The sequence below is a fragment of the Sceloporus occidentalis genome, unplaced genomic scaffold (assembly GCF_023333645.1).
Source record: "Sceloporus occidentalis isolate IW3139 unplaced genomic scaffold, rSceOcc1.0.p SCAF_124, whole genome shotgun sequence".
NCBI lineage: Eukaryota > Metazoa > Chordata > Lepidosauria > Squamata > Phrynosomatidae > Sceloporus > Sceloporus occidentalis.
The window spans coordinates 2661072-2675951 of NW_028317104.1; the positions used below are offsets into that span (position 1 = coordinate 2661072).

The following is a 14880-nucleotide window of genomic DNA, read 5'->3' on the forward strand; positions in this document are numbered from 1 at the left end:
AAATCCATTTATTACATATTATCTATTATTTCCTAGGTAACAATAACAGAATACGTTGTGCCCCTTCGTGCATTTTGAGTAGAATCACAAGCTTTGCCGGGAACCCTCAGCCAGTTTGAGACTTTGCTGCTACCGGCACAGACTGCACATTAGCTGCCGGTACCAGACAGTTTATTTGGGTTTTACTTCTCCCCAGAATACCCGTGAGACCTTTAACCGCCAGCATGCCGTCCCAGCTGAAGCCAGAGCTCCTTGTCACTGGCATCGTGACCTACAGTGATCTGCACAGTCTGCCATCCGAGGTCTGCGCTTACATAGCCACCAACGCACGTCTCTGCCAACCAGAGAACATTCACATCTGTGACGGCTCCGAAGATGAGAACAAGAAAATCCTTCAGCAGATGGAGGAGACCGGGATGGTGAAAAAGCTGCACAAGTACGAGAACTGGTGAGTGTCCCAAAAAAACAAACGCACTGGGGAATCTACCCTCTCTGGAGACGTCGACAACGTACTCACCCCTCCCTCTCTCTGTATACCAGCTGGCTGGCGCGGACGGATCCTCGGGACGTTGCCAGAATAGAGAGCAAAACGGTGATAGTGACTCAGGAGCAGAGGGACACTGTCCCCGTCGCCAAAAGCGGGATCAGCCAACTGGGGCGCTGGATGTCGGAAGACGATTTTGAAAAAGCTTTCAAATCGAGATTCCCGGGATGCATGAAAGGTACGAATGTGAAAACTCAGAGGGACTAACGCTTCTGGGGCTCAGTAATAAAAATGTTCCTTTAACCCTCATCATGACTTCCCCCGGCTGCTGCCCAACGCGGCGGCCAGTGTATGAGCTCAGGCCCTTCTCCTGCTGGCCAGTCCTGACGTTGAATCCCCCATACCTATTACCCTGTACACGGTCATTGTTCCTCTTTCAACTCATCATTTTTTTGCAGGCCGCACGATGTACGTCATCCCTTTCAGCATGGGGCCGATCGGGTCTCCTTTATCCAAGATTGGGATCCAGCTGACCGACTCTCCTTACGTAGTTGCAAGTATGAGGATCATGACGCGCATGGGGGAAGCTGTCCTGGAGTCGCTTGGGGACGGAGAGTTTGTGAAGTGCCTTCATTCTGTTGGTTGCCCTCTACCCCTGAAAAGTAAGGATTTATAGGGACCCCAACACCTGAAATCATGCATTAAATGAACCGTTTCTGCACATTGCCTCCGACGCTGGCAGAATAAGTATTATTAATAGAAAGAGGCAGTGAGACAAAAGTCTTTATATTTGTTGGATCATGATGATCACAAATGACCTTCCCCAAGGAAGACCTGTAACGGACAGGACTCTTTCTCTGTAGAGAAGGTTTATTCTTCTACTGACTGCTGACGAGACTCCGTGTCCCGCAACGGTCAATAAGCCTCATTTCTTCTTGTTTCAGAACCTCTGGTCAATAACTGGCCTTGTAACCCCGAGCAGACACTCATAGCGCACATCCCGGACCGCAGGGAAATCATCTCCTTCGGCAGCGGGTATGGAGGCAATTCTCTTCTGGGTAAAAAGTGCTTCGCCCTGAGAATCGCCAGCCGCATTGCCAAGGAAGAGGGGTGGCTGGCCGAGCACATGCTGGTAAGAAGACCAGTCCAACTTTTGAAGATTCAGATACCCGCCATTGTCTGGAACGCTGCATGTAACGATTGTGTCTTTAATGTACAGATTCTGGGGATTACCAACCCTGAGGGCAAGAAAAAGTATTTTGCTGCCGCGTTTCCGAGCGCATGTGGAAAGACGAACTTAGCCATGATGAAGCCTTCTCTCCCGGGCTGGAAGATTGAGTGCGTGGGGGATGACATCGCATGGATGAAGTTTGATGAATATGGTAATTATTCTGCAAGTCAAACCCACATGCGCCACTTCGGATAAGTCTCCTTTTGCTTTTATTGACAATGAGACGGTTTGTGATTTACAGGAAACTTGAGGGCCATCAACCCAGAAAATGGTTTTTTTGGAGTCGCGCCTGGAACATCTGTGAAAACCAACCCAAACGCCATGGAGACCATTCGAACCAACACTATCTTCACGAACGTGGCAGAGACAAGTGATGGCGGAATCTACTGGGAGGGCATGGACGCCACCCTGGAACCCGGACTTACCCTGACCTCGTGGAAGAACAAGGAATGGACACCCGAGGATGGTAACAATTTATACTTTACGTACTAAACTCTAAACTGGCTTTACGTCTGTGGGAAGGGGCAGAATAGTTACCCCATGATTCACCAGATCGTGAAGAACAAAATGTCACGGCGTCTTACTGATTTGTTTTTCTAATAGTGTCCTGAAACCTGCTTTACTTTCTCTCTCCAGGTGAACCCTGCGCCCACCCGAATTCCCGATTTTGCACGCCAGCCAGCCAATGCCCCATCATCGACCCCGCTTGGGAGTCATCCCTGGGAGTCCCTATAGAAGGCATAATTTTCGGCGGCCGTAGACCAGAAGGTGAGTGCTTTAATGCAAATCCCTTGTATTCTGCAGCTGATTTTGGAATACATTCTGTAATGCAGTAAGGAGTTTGGTTGTTTCTCTGCAGGGAACCCTTTGCTTTTAGATTTTCGGGCATATGAAGTGTTAATTGTCCATTTTATTGTTTCGTATAACTTTACCCTGTCTGTGATTTATAGGTGTGCCTTTGGTATACGAGGCGTTAACCTGGCAGCATGGGGTCTTCATTGGATCCGCCATGAGGTCCGAGGCAACGGCCGCTGCTGAGCATAAAGGTATATATCGGAATGTGCATGCACAGAGACCACTGAATGAATAACTCATGATCCACCATCATTCATCAAACTAAAAGCTTCTCTCTTTTTGTAACAGGCAAGGTTATCATGCACGACCCCTTCGCCATGAGACCTTTCTTTGGGTACAACTTTGGCCGATACCTGGCCCACTGGCTGAGCATGGAGCATCTCCCCTCAGCCAAGCTCCCCAAGATCTTTCACGTCAACTGGTTCCGCAAAGACACGCGGGGGAGCTTCCTGTGGCCCGGCTACGGGGAGAACATACGCGTTCTCGAATGGATGTTCAACCGCATTGACGGAGAAGACTGCGCCAAAGAGACGGCCGTCGGCTACATCCCGGCAGAGGGCTCCCTCAATCTGAAGGGGCTGGGAGACATCCATGTGGAAGAGCTCTTCGAAATATCCAAGGAGTTTTGGGAAGAGGAGGTCCGAGACATTAGGAAGTACTTTGACGATCAAGTGAATGCAGATCTCCCGTATGAGATAGAGCGTGAGTTAGACGGCTTGGAAGAGAGGATCAAACAGCTGTGAGAACACGTGGAGGAGCGTGAGGAGCATCTCACAGAGACATAGAGAATTACTGAGGGGCAAGACCCTTTTCTGAACCACGGAAAGGGGCCTCTTGCGGTCTTACCCCGTCCCTCGTGTCCTGTGTCAGGACCAATCAGAATCGCAAAGACAAACTATGTACTGTACCTTTAACTTCCTGTCTTCCATTCTTGCGCTGAACCTTTTGTATGATATGTGTGGAGAGGAGGGAGACGCTGAAAGGGAGGAGAGGAGGGAGACACTGAAAGGCAGGAGAAGAGGGAGACGCTGAAAGGCAGGAGAGGGTCCTTTAGTAGAGGCGGAGGAGACAGAAGCCGGGCTGCCGGCCGATTAGCGCTGCATGTTTAGGTAATCTTATAGATTTCTTGGGTTTACTGGATTTTATGGCAAACAAGTTATTCTACATTTTTTTACAATATCTACTGTATTTTCTTGCTGTTTTGTTTAAATTCACGTATTAAATTTTATAAGAAAGCTGCACTTTCTGTCATCTGTATTGCATGCGAACGTTCAGCAGAAAATACCAAACTCTGTCCGCTTTATACACATTATAAGACGGAGACTTCAGAAAGAGATAAAAGTGGAGCAATCACCGTAGTAACCACTGGAATGTTCCTGCTCATTACTCTAATTAAGCACCATTTATAAGTGTGATAAAAAGATACAAACGTCTCACGAAATCTGATATCATCTCTAAATATTACCCAGAATATCACCTGATTCTTGTACTACATACCTGCCGAGTGTCCCTGTTCAGTTTGCCCAATTGCTGTCCCAAGCCCCTCTTTCCTCCCCTCTTCCATCTGATGCCCGTATCTCCTCCCCTGATGCCCCCTTTATGGCCCTCTCTTCTCCCCTGATGCCCCCTCGATGCCCTTCTCTCCTCCCCTGATGCCCCTCATTTCTAGGAGTGTTTGCTGGGTATGAGGGTATGTCTCGGAATTTGGGCCACCAGTATATTGAGAGGGGCGGTATTGTCCGATCTTGCTGTTTATTGGGTGGGTCCTGTAATGTCACAAATACCAGGCGGACAATTAAAACTACTTCTACATACAAGTCAGCAGCAACCGGGGCAGAAGGATGTATCCTCTGGGGGACGGCGGCCAGGAGCCATCTCTGCGGGAGCCCCAGACTGGCCGGATACTTCGTATTAACGCTTAATGGACTTTTTCCAACTAGGCCACGGGGTCACGGACTCACCGGACGCTTCTGGTATCAGCGGCGGATGATGCCGCAGAGGGATTAATAATTCCTCACCACTGCGTGTGTATGGTAATGGCTCCTACAGGTATATATATATACGGCACTTCCAACTTTGCAGCCCAGATGGGGGTAATCGCGGTTTTATAGCCCACAGAGCTTACAATCTAGACACGGAATATATGGAACACAATCAGGAAGTGGGTTATAGTCTATTCTTTATTACGGGGTCCTTTTAAATCCCCCTAGATGTGTTGAACGATAGACGGAGGTGCAGCGTACGGGTTCCCGGCTCGGAGATCACAGAATTTTTTTATCCCCTGAAACCTTTAGCATGGAATGTCTGCCGTGTTTTCGGGTAAACATGTTTTGTTCCATACCTCTCCTGCTAACCTTTGTTTGATATTCATGTAAAGCGGTGGCTCGGAAGCGGCAGGATGGGGTGACGGGTTCATGCGCGGCGGGTAACACTGGGGGACTTTGCTCCCATTAAATATGAATTAATGCTCGTTGTGTAAATGCACAAAAGGAGCGGATGTACAAAGAATTGGTCTTTAAAGAGTTAATTCATTCACGTCTCAGTTCGCCTGTATGTGTGAGGTGCGTTTTGGTCCTGATTCTTTCTTCTGGTTATTATTGGCCCCTGTGGCCCCTGGTTCTCTGTTCAGAGTTAGGTGTGCATGTTAAAGGGACAGGCAGATTCCTAGCTTTCAGTGAAGAGGTTAAATCCGAGGGGTAAGTAGGAGGTGTGCTCAGCCGGGTGGAGGGTGGAATTTGGCCAAACGCTGGCTGTCATCTGCGGCTCTTGTTGCATCAGATGTCTCGTTCGGGCTGGGAATCCCAAGTCTGTGATCTCTTCACACCTTCCTGCGCCAGCAAATCAGGCACTCAGTGAGATAGGCGACCGCCGCGCTTTCATTTAAATTCTGGGGGTAGAATCTATGCAGCCAACCCCCATCAGCACAGCAAGCAGGGGGCAAAAAAACACTAGGACGAGCACAACTCCGTTACCTCCGAACCACCGCTGATTTATATTCAGGGTTTGGTTACAAGAAATGATTGTTCTATAAAGTCTTCCTGGTCCTTTGAGACCCTCGAACCTGGGAGCACAAACCGAAACCTCAACTAATTGAGACCCCACTGGGCCCTCGATCGTCTCTTTAAGTACAGTTTAGAGAGCCTAGGGTTAGTGACTCTTGGGTGTAGAATGTCTTCTACCGCCCAATTAAAATGCATACGTGTACTAACACTCAAACTCACTCTAACACCCACCGCTATAACACTTACACACACTCACACTATCTCCATCCCTTCTCTCCCTTGCACCACTAACCCTAGGCTCACTCCTGACACTCTAGAACCAAGCACTAACACACGCTCATGCTATATAACACCATACACAACACATGAAGACATACTGACACACACTCATGCTAACACCATACACCGACACACGCAGACATACTGACACACACTCATGCTAACACCATACACTGACACACGCAGACATACTGACACACACTCATGGTAACACCATACACCGACATACACAGACATACTGACACAAACTCATGCACACCATACACTGACACACGCAGACACACTGACACACACTCATGCTAACACCATACACTGACACACGCAGACATACTGACACACATTCATGCTTACACCATACACTGACACACGCAGACATACTGACACACACTCATGCTAACACCATACACTGACACACGCAGACACACTGACACACACTCTTGCTAACACCATACACTGACACACACACTACTACTATACAGTAACATAAGCTCAAGGGCCATACACATACACACATACACATACATCACGCATGCAGTTCTCCCTCCCCATTACATTTCATGTCAAATGAACCTGCTGGGCGCCTGTCTTAGTGCCCTGATTCAGTCTCTGAAAGGTGTTAGGAGATGTTTGATAAGAGCCGTCGCTATGTGGTTAGAAGTATTGTGTTATATGGGCTCCGTTGTAACTTTACTCCCCCCAAATACCCTGCGAGACCCCCTGCTCTGCTGCCGGTATATCAGAACCATTCAGTTTTTTTCAGGACCTCTGACTGCAACCCTAGGCCCAGGATTCACTGTTAGGGCTGAAGTTTAGGGCTCCATTAGATGCCCTCAGAGGGTGGGCTCCCTGATCACCCCCCATGCCCCACCTCTCATGAGACATAAAATGCCTTCTGCCACACTCCAAGACCCCTGCGTCTTCCCCCAGAAGTTGCCCTCCAGTTAGGAAGCACCCTGATTCCAGTAAATTGGAGAATTGCGAGTAGGAAGCAGCTGAAGGCTCCATCACCTGCGTGGGTCAGCGGTCATTTAGGTTTGGGGCCAATGTGTGTCAGATCAGTGCTTGTAACATAAAGAACTGTCAACTCGGGTCAAGGAGCAAAGAACACGTAACCGGCGTCCAAAGGGCTCGTTCAGGAACACGCTTAGCTGTCATATTTGCTGTACATATATGCATTGAGTAAGCAGGGTAACCTCACAGACGTTAAAGGGCCCCGCACCCTGCAGGCGCATCATTCCTGCCAATCATATCAAGCATCTGGGTTTGGGAGAATATTTCTGTCCCCTGCCATTCACTCCACTATAATTACTGGGCTGCACTTGTCGCCCTCCTGGTAGATTTACCCATCTGTGTTGGGGCAAGTGGAGACGGGACGTTGCAATCCGCATTAAAGATCTGCCCCAGTGCCAGCGTCTCCCTCACAGCATGGAGACATTTAGCCAAAAATGAATGGTTTCTTCCCGCGCCACAGAACTCGCAGGGGGAGGTAACCGTCTGACACAAAACTTTTCTATTGGATGGAAGAACGCGTTTCTTAAAACTTTCTCACGTTAAGGTCGGATGAACCCGGCTCCAGTCAGTGGCTAGAGCGGTGCCGAGCACCTGGTGGTGAAGGGAAGAGTATATACACTGGTAGCGAGTACCTGCGCTGACAATTACTTTGTATTTTCTGCCCTCTGCTGTCGGTTTTGGGATTGAAACCAGACTGCGAAGTCCGCAGAGCTCCTGATGGATCAGGTTGGCTTCATTGCCCAAATTCAGAAAATCTGTACACAAATTCACTTTTTGTGTAGTCACCAGATTTTTAACCCTCTCAGATCGGAGCCTTGTACACCCCTCCTGCAGGGGTTAATACCCATAGTCCCACGGGCAGTTTGATTTCAGACTCCGGGGCTGGGGGGTCCAGGGAGCCTTTAGGGGCAGCACCTGATATACCCGACAGCGCCTCACGCAGGAACCTGAAATGGGTTAAAAATTCCCCCAAGGCCGATTTTCTTGTAGGGGCATTTTGTGCAAAGGGTTAATGTGTCTTAATTGGAGTAAACAGGTCAATTACCCTGCCCAACTTTTTATAAGAGCCCCAGGGGGCGGTTCCTGGGGTAATCGTATGGTTGAGATCTATGTGATTAGGAGTTGGTACAGACTCGCGAGTGGGAGACGGGAAGATGGAGGGACCGAACGGGAAAGTGACCCTAAAAGACATCCTAATGGGGTCTGGGCAGCCGGTGAGCGAGGAGCAGGCCTGGGCGCTGTGTTACCAGTGCTGTAGAGAGCTCTGGCTCAGGGAGCGGGGTGTTCGTCGGGTGCTGTGCGGAGTGGAGGACGTTCTCCTACACCAGGACGGTGCGGTGTCTTTCGCTGTATATAGCGGTAAGGAGTACCAGGGGGGCAAATGTTATTTATTCAGGGGGCAGCTGAGGAGTCCTAACAAAAATATATAGATTTAGCCCCAGCATTTTGAAATTCATAGTTTCCTCACATTAAATGCAGCGTCTGCAACAATAACGGCATTTAATGTGATGCTGATGCCAACCGGCCGCTTCTGCCTCGTGTGTTTGCGGCGCATTTAGAAAGTTCCTGCTCTGTACCTACTGAGTGGCCCTGTTAAAATTAACCAGTCCCTCTTTGTGCCCTGATGCCCCTCTTTTCTAGGAGCTCAGAATGTTTGCTGGGTATGAGGGTATCACGGGGTTCTGCTGCCTTAAAAACACTGATAATGTGCATAGAAACGGCTTTATAAATTAAACGGGGTAAATAAAACCCCTAATAATTAAATAAAACCTTCTAATAATTGCCCCACTCGGCAATAGTGTCCCTCTTGTGCCATTTCATTTTTTTGGTCTCAGCTGAAAGGATATTCCCTGCATGCACTTCCTTCCTGCTGCTGAGTTTTGGGTTTTTTTCTGTGGCTGCTGCCGCTATTTTGTTAAACGTTGTCTTGGTTCGGGTTTCATCCTTGTTATAATCCGACAGGATTAATTCTCTCGGAATCTCTGGACGTGGCGTAAATGATGAGTGTACTCCGCGCGCTCGCCAGTAGTCGGCGTGCTGCCATCACTCTTGGTGTTTATCTAGCGCTGCCGGCTGGAGAAGCTCAAACTAACTTTTGGCTTTGTTACAATGTTTCACGTCCGGATAATTATTGTACAGCGCTGCAGAATATGGTGGCGCTATATGAGGAATTAATAATAATCTGTTTGTATTGCAGGCTCGGAAGACTCCGTGCGTTCCGAGAGAGAGGCAAGTGTTTGCATTTACCTCTTGTTACTAAACCCCCATACCTGGCAGTCCCCAGGTTTGCCACCCCCAGCATATATACTCCCCTTGTTGCTGTCAGTGATGGGGGTTTCCAACTGCTGCAGCCAAAATGACCTTAGCTGAGTCCCTCCATTAAGACCCCGGCTTGTGGAAGGGTCGGCATCACGGAAACGCCCCATGAGGGTCACCCGCCCACGGCCGGTGGTGGCACCCATGTGTTGCACTTGATGATGTTGCGCTTGATGATTGATGTCCCTCTTTAGATGATTGAACGCCTCGGTCACATCGTGTACACCGCTCTGGACTGGGGGGTGACCAGCGATCTGGAACGTGTCCTGAGCGAACATCTGGATAACTTGCTGTGTCTCATGCTGGGGCTGCAGCCCTCGGCCACAGAGTCCGCGATGAATTCCCAGAGTGCTGTCACTTTAAATGACATCATAAAGGTAAGAAAAATATCCAATCTTTCCTAGATTCGGGGTCCGTGTGGTGATGGGGGGGGAAATGAATATTGTATAACTGGGAGCCCTGGCTGGGTGTTGGCTGCTGTGACGGCTCGGCCTGTCTGGTTCATTTGTTGGGCAGTGTAGCGTGAGCAGGATGGGCACGTGATGTATTGCCGTATAATGCCTTGCTGTGGCACCCCACCAGGGCTCGTAGCCCAAGTTACAAAACGATGACCACCGTAATGGAGCGAAACTCAGACCAAAGGGCCTGCTGGCTGTGGTGATCAGGGCCAGCCCTACGACACATGAGGACCAGGCTACTGCCTAGGGTGCCTACATATTGGGCGCAAGCAGAAGGGTGTCCCACACCCCCCTGTGGTTATTTCACGATGCGGCTCGTCCGTTCCTGATGTTCCTGGACTTGAACTCTTTTTGCAGGTCTGCGAGGAGCGCCTGTTCTCCCTGTCAGAGGCGTCCGATCACTATGGGGCCATCTGCCGGGTCAAGTTTGCTGAACACCAAGAGTTCTGCAAACTCCTCAGAACCCTGGAGCGATCCAAGCAGGTATCTGGACGTCGGCTTGGGTTGGGTCACCCTGAGGCAGGATCTCCAGCGTCTCCTTGTTTTATTCCAGAGTTTGAAGCAGCTGGAGGCAGAAGACTTTCTGGCCAAAGACTCCCTCCCTTTATACGAAAGCTGGGTAATGGCGGGCGTCTCGGAGCCCCGTGGCCCCCGGCAGGAACGCTCTTCCAAACGCATCTGCTTAAAGTTCAACCTGTAGCCCTAATTTCCTACCAGTTTCGTTTTGCTCTCCTGCCCTGACTTTGACTGTCTCTCCCCACAGCCCTGACCTTCCGTGTCTCTGCTGTCTGCCATCTCTAGATCTTTGTGCCTCTCTCAGGTTTCTCACACTTTGTGCCGACGTAGTAAAGTATCTTCTCCCGTTTCCAGAATGACTTGTGGCGGCACGTGATCAGAGAGCTCCGTTTCGGGATCCGACTGAGCAGCGCCAAAGAGCGCTCGTATACAAGGCTGCCCGTGGTGTACAAGCTGTCGCCGCACGAGCTGCTCATGAATGATATTCGATGCCGGAGATACACCCTGCGGGCCGTCCAGGTGGGTGACAGGATCCTCATGCAGCAAACCTCACAAGAGGCTTCTTATGGACCAACCGATGCCTCCTTCAACCCCTGCATGCACTAAAGGGGTAACTTGCAGTCTAGCGCATCGCCCTGAGATAAGGTTGCCCCCTTTCTTGCAAAAAAATACTGGCCATGCTAATTTGCATAATTATATGCGTGACATCACAGAAACATTATGTGCACCTACCGCCCAATATTTCCTGTCACAGAAACATCATGTGCACCTAACTTAGTTTACTTTTATCAGTGCAGGCAGGAGTAGGGACATAAGGCTTTTTCCTCCGAGTCCACAGGCAGCCAGCTTGCACAGGCCGGCCGGTCTGCGGATGCTGCCAGACTCCAGAGTGCTGGAGGAAGTGATGTCATGAAATTAAACATCACTCCCCCGCCCCCAGCGCTCAGCCTCTGCCAATCACGCCGTTGCGGCGCGTAGCGCTGCGCTAAAGACAGAGCGGCAGGAGGGGGAGCGCTCTAATGGGTCCATGGCGGTCAGGACTCTTTCTTGGGGTTAATGGTTTATTTTCTTCTTTCTAGGAAAATGAAAAAAATAAAATTAACCAAAGTCCGGAGAATTTCATTACGGACCTGATCCGTGTACGGCCACTCAAACCGGTAAATGCTCGTCGGCAAGTGATCCCGAAAACTCAAACTGAAAGATCCAAAAGAACCATTTCATCTGTGTTTTTCTATAAATCTGTATCGTAGGAGGTATGGTATCTTTTTCTTTTTTTGTTTTGGAGGCATCTGAGAGAAAACTGAAGGAGCGCCGTCTGGAGGAGCCGAGTCTCCATGAGCTGCTGATGACAGAGATCAAATCTGCTACTAAACTTCGTCCGCTACCCAGCGACCGGAACATGCGCTTCGACAAAGGTGCTGGCCGCGCTTCTCCGTCCCGTATAAGCGATTATGTCTTTACTTATTTCTGCTCTCGTTCCAGATGAGGATTTTGGGACGTCCCGAAGCTCGTGTTGTGGCCAGCGTAGCGATTCTGGATTCGGTCACCGGATGTGGCGCAGGCGGCGGAGCTGCTCGCACTCCAGTGATCTCCTGGATACTGCAGCCGATGTAAATATTCAGTTGTGACTCGGCAAAGCGTCGAGAAAAATAAAAGTATGTGAGGCAGAGGCTGGGGTCTACATGGAGCACCGTGAGTTGGGAGGTCGAGGGTCCACTTAGGACTCGGCCGGGTTCAGCCCATGAAGTGAGTTGGGGGTCTCTCAATAACCAGAACCTGTTTCTACAGGAGAAGATCAGCTGGCCGTCAGAGACATCATCCGACAGCAAATTCTCTGACCTGCCATCTGTGAGCACAGGTACTCCATGCCGCTGTCTGGTGATAAAGTGCTGCTATTAATACCTGAAGAGAAACGTTACTATTTCATAAAAATAACCAATTAATGTTTAAACTGGGAATGTGCTTTAGCTGGGTGACTGTGGGCAGCCAATGGGAGATGGGATCTCTGCCTTGCTTCTCATCGGCTCCCTGGTGTCTGGATTCAGAGTACTGACCTGTAGATAAACCGTCACCTGATGGCCGGTGATCTGTTGTCTTGTAGACTTGATGTTTGCTCCAGCGCTCACCTCTTCTCAAGTCGACCTGAAACTTAACAGCTTCCTGAGTCACGATAAACGGACGTCTACTCACAAGCGCTCCAGCTCGTATGAGGACTCGTTCCAGAGGATGCGATGCGGTGGGCAGCCTCCAAAGGTAAATCTGTTCCTGGTTTTATGTAAAAATTTAATACGGAATCTACTTAAATGATCCCCAAAGGGGCTACTGATCGCACACTTATAGGGGTTCCATTAACATGCAGGCCAATGGTCCTGAAGTAACAAGGACCTTCTCTGTATAGTGGTCTTTGTTACTCCTCTATAAATCCTGTTCTTCCTGCTCAGAGCTGCCAGTACCCCTGGATTCACCCACCCACCATTGAAGAGCTGGTTCTCGCACGACGAGAAACCGTGAAAGCAGAAATATTGGACTTCCTAGAGAGCGACAGGTTCTCGGGGAACAAGGTGAGTCCAAGATGAGCCTGATAACAATGGAAAGATCTTCTGGTGATATAAAGGTGGCTGGAAATACCATCTGTCTCCCCTTCATAATTAAAGGAAAAGCTGTACCGGAAGTTCTATCTAAAGAGATATCTGTGGTCCCAAAAGGAGGTTTGTAAGATGTTGTGTCTTCCAGGTCTGCTTCAGCTGTCACAAGAAGAGACTCTTCTTCACTTGGCCGTACACATGCAAAATGTGTGAAAGGTACTGTGTGGTTAATCCCTTTATCTGGGGATCCAAGATCCATCCTCGTGGAGTGCTGACCGCTGCCTTCTGACACGATCTGTATTCTCTTTACAGGGTGAACTGTCTCGAATGCAGCGTGGAGGTAAAAGCGTTAAGCCAACCTCACTGTGGGAATAGGGGACCGGCCGGGCTGTTCCCTCTAAACTGAGCCCGCAGCACTGAAAGCGTTAAGAGCATTTCCCATGGGACCCTTCGACTGGTTTTAGTGCTGGACTTGGTGTAGATGAGGAATGGCTTGCTGGCCGGAGGCTGTGTGTCTAACGCTCTATGCTCTCTTTTTGATGGCTCCTGGCTGGCGGTTGGTTGGTCTTGTAGCAAGGAGACCATTTCGTTGCATTGATCACGTCGCAGGAGAACATTTTAAATCCCGTGTTCTGGTTTCTAAGTCTGATTATTTCCACCTGTTTAGATGCTGATGCCCTTTAAGCAGTGCATGCATCTGCCGGTCTCCTTCTTCAAAGCACTGGTTCTGACCCGGGAGGACGATCCAGTTTACCAGAAAGACAGGACCCAGATGTTCTCCAAAGAAACCCTAAACTGGGACAGTTCAAGGTAAAAGATGAGGGGAGAGTTGATAACGACTCAAATGAATAACAATCAGTGGCTTGATTTATTTCTGCCTCCATGTTGTAGTTGAACGAGGGGGGTACCTCTTATTCCTGGTTGCCATTCACAGCATAGTTTCTGATACCTCTCTGCGCATGTACCATACCGACCGGCATGTACCTGGCCACTGCTTTATTCTGTACTAGGCCGGGGTTTTCTCTGTTGGGAACATGGGTCTCAACACCAGTTACTCGTCTCCATTATTCCTCCTAGAATCCCGCTGGTGTTTGAACCCCACGCAGAAGATGTTCCGTTCCACAAAAGCTCGATGAAGAACTGGACCTGCATGGACGTCTGTACCAAATGTGAAGAGTACATCCTGGACGTCATGGACAGGAGCCAGCAGATCGAGGTGCCGAGCGACGGATTGAAAATGCGTAGCGCCTCTGTGTCCTAACTACTTGGCGAAACGCGTCGGGTCAGACAATGATGCTGCCAACTGACTGGGGCAATGAAATAATGGAACCACCTGTAAGACCCCTCAATGACACTTATCCAACAGGAGGTTTCCACACTACGACCTCAGAGGTGACCCTGATGATAAATGGGCTTTTATATAATATTGTACAGTGTTTGTGATGTATTTTGGTATCTTTGTTGTCCGTCATGTTTGCTGACTAGGCCTGAGTGAATAAAATGTAATGCTTAAATTTTTAAAGATGCCCATAAACTTTTTTTTTTTTTTTTTTTTTTCCTTAATCTTAACTGATTTGCCAATTTTGTGGCACGTAGACCTCTGACCCACACGCCTTGTCACAGGGAAAGGCTGGGAGCTGGTTAATTCACGCGTTAATGTGCTTCATGTATGGAGTATTGTTTGTCCACAATGTAAATGGTTAATTTAATGTGCAGTAATTTGCCTGATTTATAGAATTTTTTTCCACCAAAATATGACCTGTTCTCGGAATGTTCTGGATCGCACTCGCCTTATAACTTAAATGTATGTGCACAGTTTGGGGGTTTCTGGGGGGGCCGTCTGTCTGTGAAAAGCTGCCAGGTTTATTAATGTTTCTGGGCTTCTTAAGGATTTCTGTGTTTTTGTTTTTTTTCTTCTGGCCGCCAACAAATACTTGATAAAATCTGTATTTTCTTTGTCACGATCTCAAAAATAAAGAGAAGAATTTGGTGAAAAAATGTATTTTTCAGGTTGCGTTTTTTTTGTACCATGATTGCTCCGCTGTAGCTGTGCATGCAGGGAAAGGCAGCCCTGAACGAGGAAGTAGGGGTATCCTCTCCCATACTGAGGTCAGGAGATCCTGAAAACCCCTAATCCTGACGA

At 49.0% G+C, this 14880-nt stretch overlaps 2 protein-coding genes across 2 annotated transcripts; both read left to right on the forward strand.

The window, feature by feature from the left end:
* The first annotated feature begins 224 nt into the window (after positions 1-224).
* LOC149282039 (phosphoenolpyruvate carboxykinase, cytosolic [GTP]-like) lies at positions 225-3313 on the forward strand. Its single transcript, XM_089498657.1, has 9 exons — positions 225-448; positions 541-722; positions 943-1146; positions 1429-1616; positions 1704-1866; positions 1957-2181; positions 2352-2483; positions 2666-2761; positions 2859-3313. The coding sequence occupies exons 1-9, from the start codon at positions 225-227 to the stop codon at positions 3311-3313; spliced, it is 1869 nt and encodes a 622-aa protein (XP_089354783.1).
* A 4703-nt stretch (positions 3314-8016) lies between these two features.
* On the forward strand, positions 8017-13998 carry LOC149282040 (protein spire homolog 1-like). Its single transcript, XM_089498698.1, has 15 exons — positions 8017-8211; positions 9373-9555; positions 9994-10119; positions 10190-10255; positions 10507-10671; positions 11232-11309; positions 11438-11567; positions 11635-11762; positions 11941-12010; positions 12254-12405; positions 12594-12713; positions 12886-12953; positions 13050-13077; positions 13405-13547; positions 13815-13998. Exons 1-15 carry the CDS (start codon positions 8017-8019, stop codon positions 13996-13998), a joined length of 1836 nt encoding a protein of 611 aa, XP_089354824.1.
* Positions 13999-14880: the final 882 nt, after the last annotated feature.

What these genes read in the sequence shown, in the direction of transcription:
- LOC149282039 (XM_089498657.1), top strand. Translation starts at nt 225, where the DNA reads ATGCCGTCCCAGCTGAAGCCAGAGCTCCTTGTCACTGGCATCGTGACC. An exon ending in CTGCACAAGTACGAGAACTG is followed by an intron (nt 449 to 540) that starts GTGAGTGTCCCA and finishes TCTGTATACCAG; the next exon opens with CTGGCTGGCGCGGACGGATC. An exon ending in ATTCCCGGGATGCATGAAAG is followed by an intron (nt 723 to 942) that starts GTACGAATGTGA and finishes ATTTTTTTGCAG; the next exon opens with GCCGCACGATGTACGTCATC.
- LOC149282040 (XM_089498698.1), top strand. Translation starts at nt 8,017, where the DNA reads ATGGAGGGACCGAACGGGAAAGTGACCCTAAAAGACATCCTAATGGGG. An exon ending in TCCTGGATACTGCAGCCGAT is followed by an intron (nt 11,763 to 11,940) that starts GTAAATATTCAG and finishes CTGTTTCTACAG; the next exon opens with GAGAAGATCAGCTGGCCGTC. An exon ending in ACAGGTTCTCGGGGAACAAG is followed by an intron (nt 12,714 to 12,885) that starts GTGAGTCCAAGA and finishes TGTGTCTTCCAG; the next exon opens with GTCTGCTTCAGCTGTCACAA.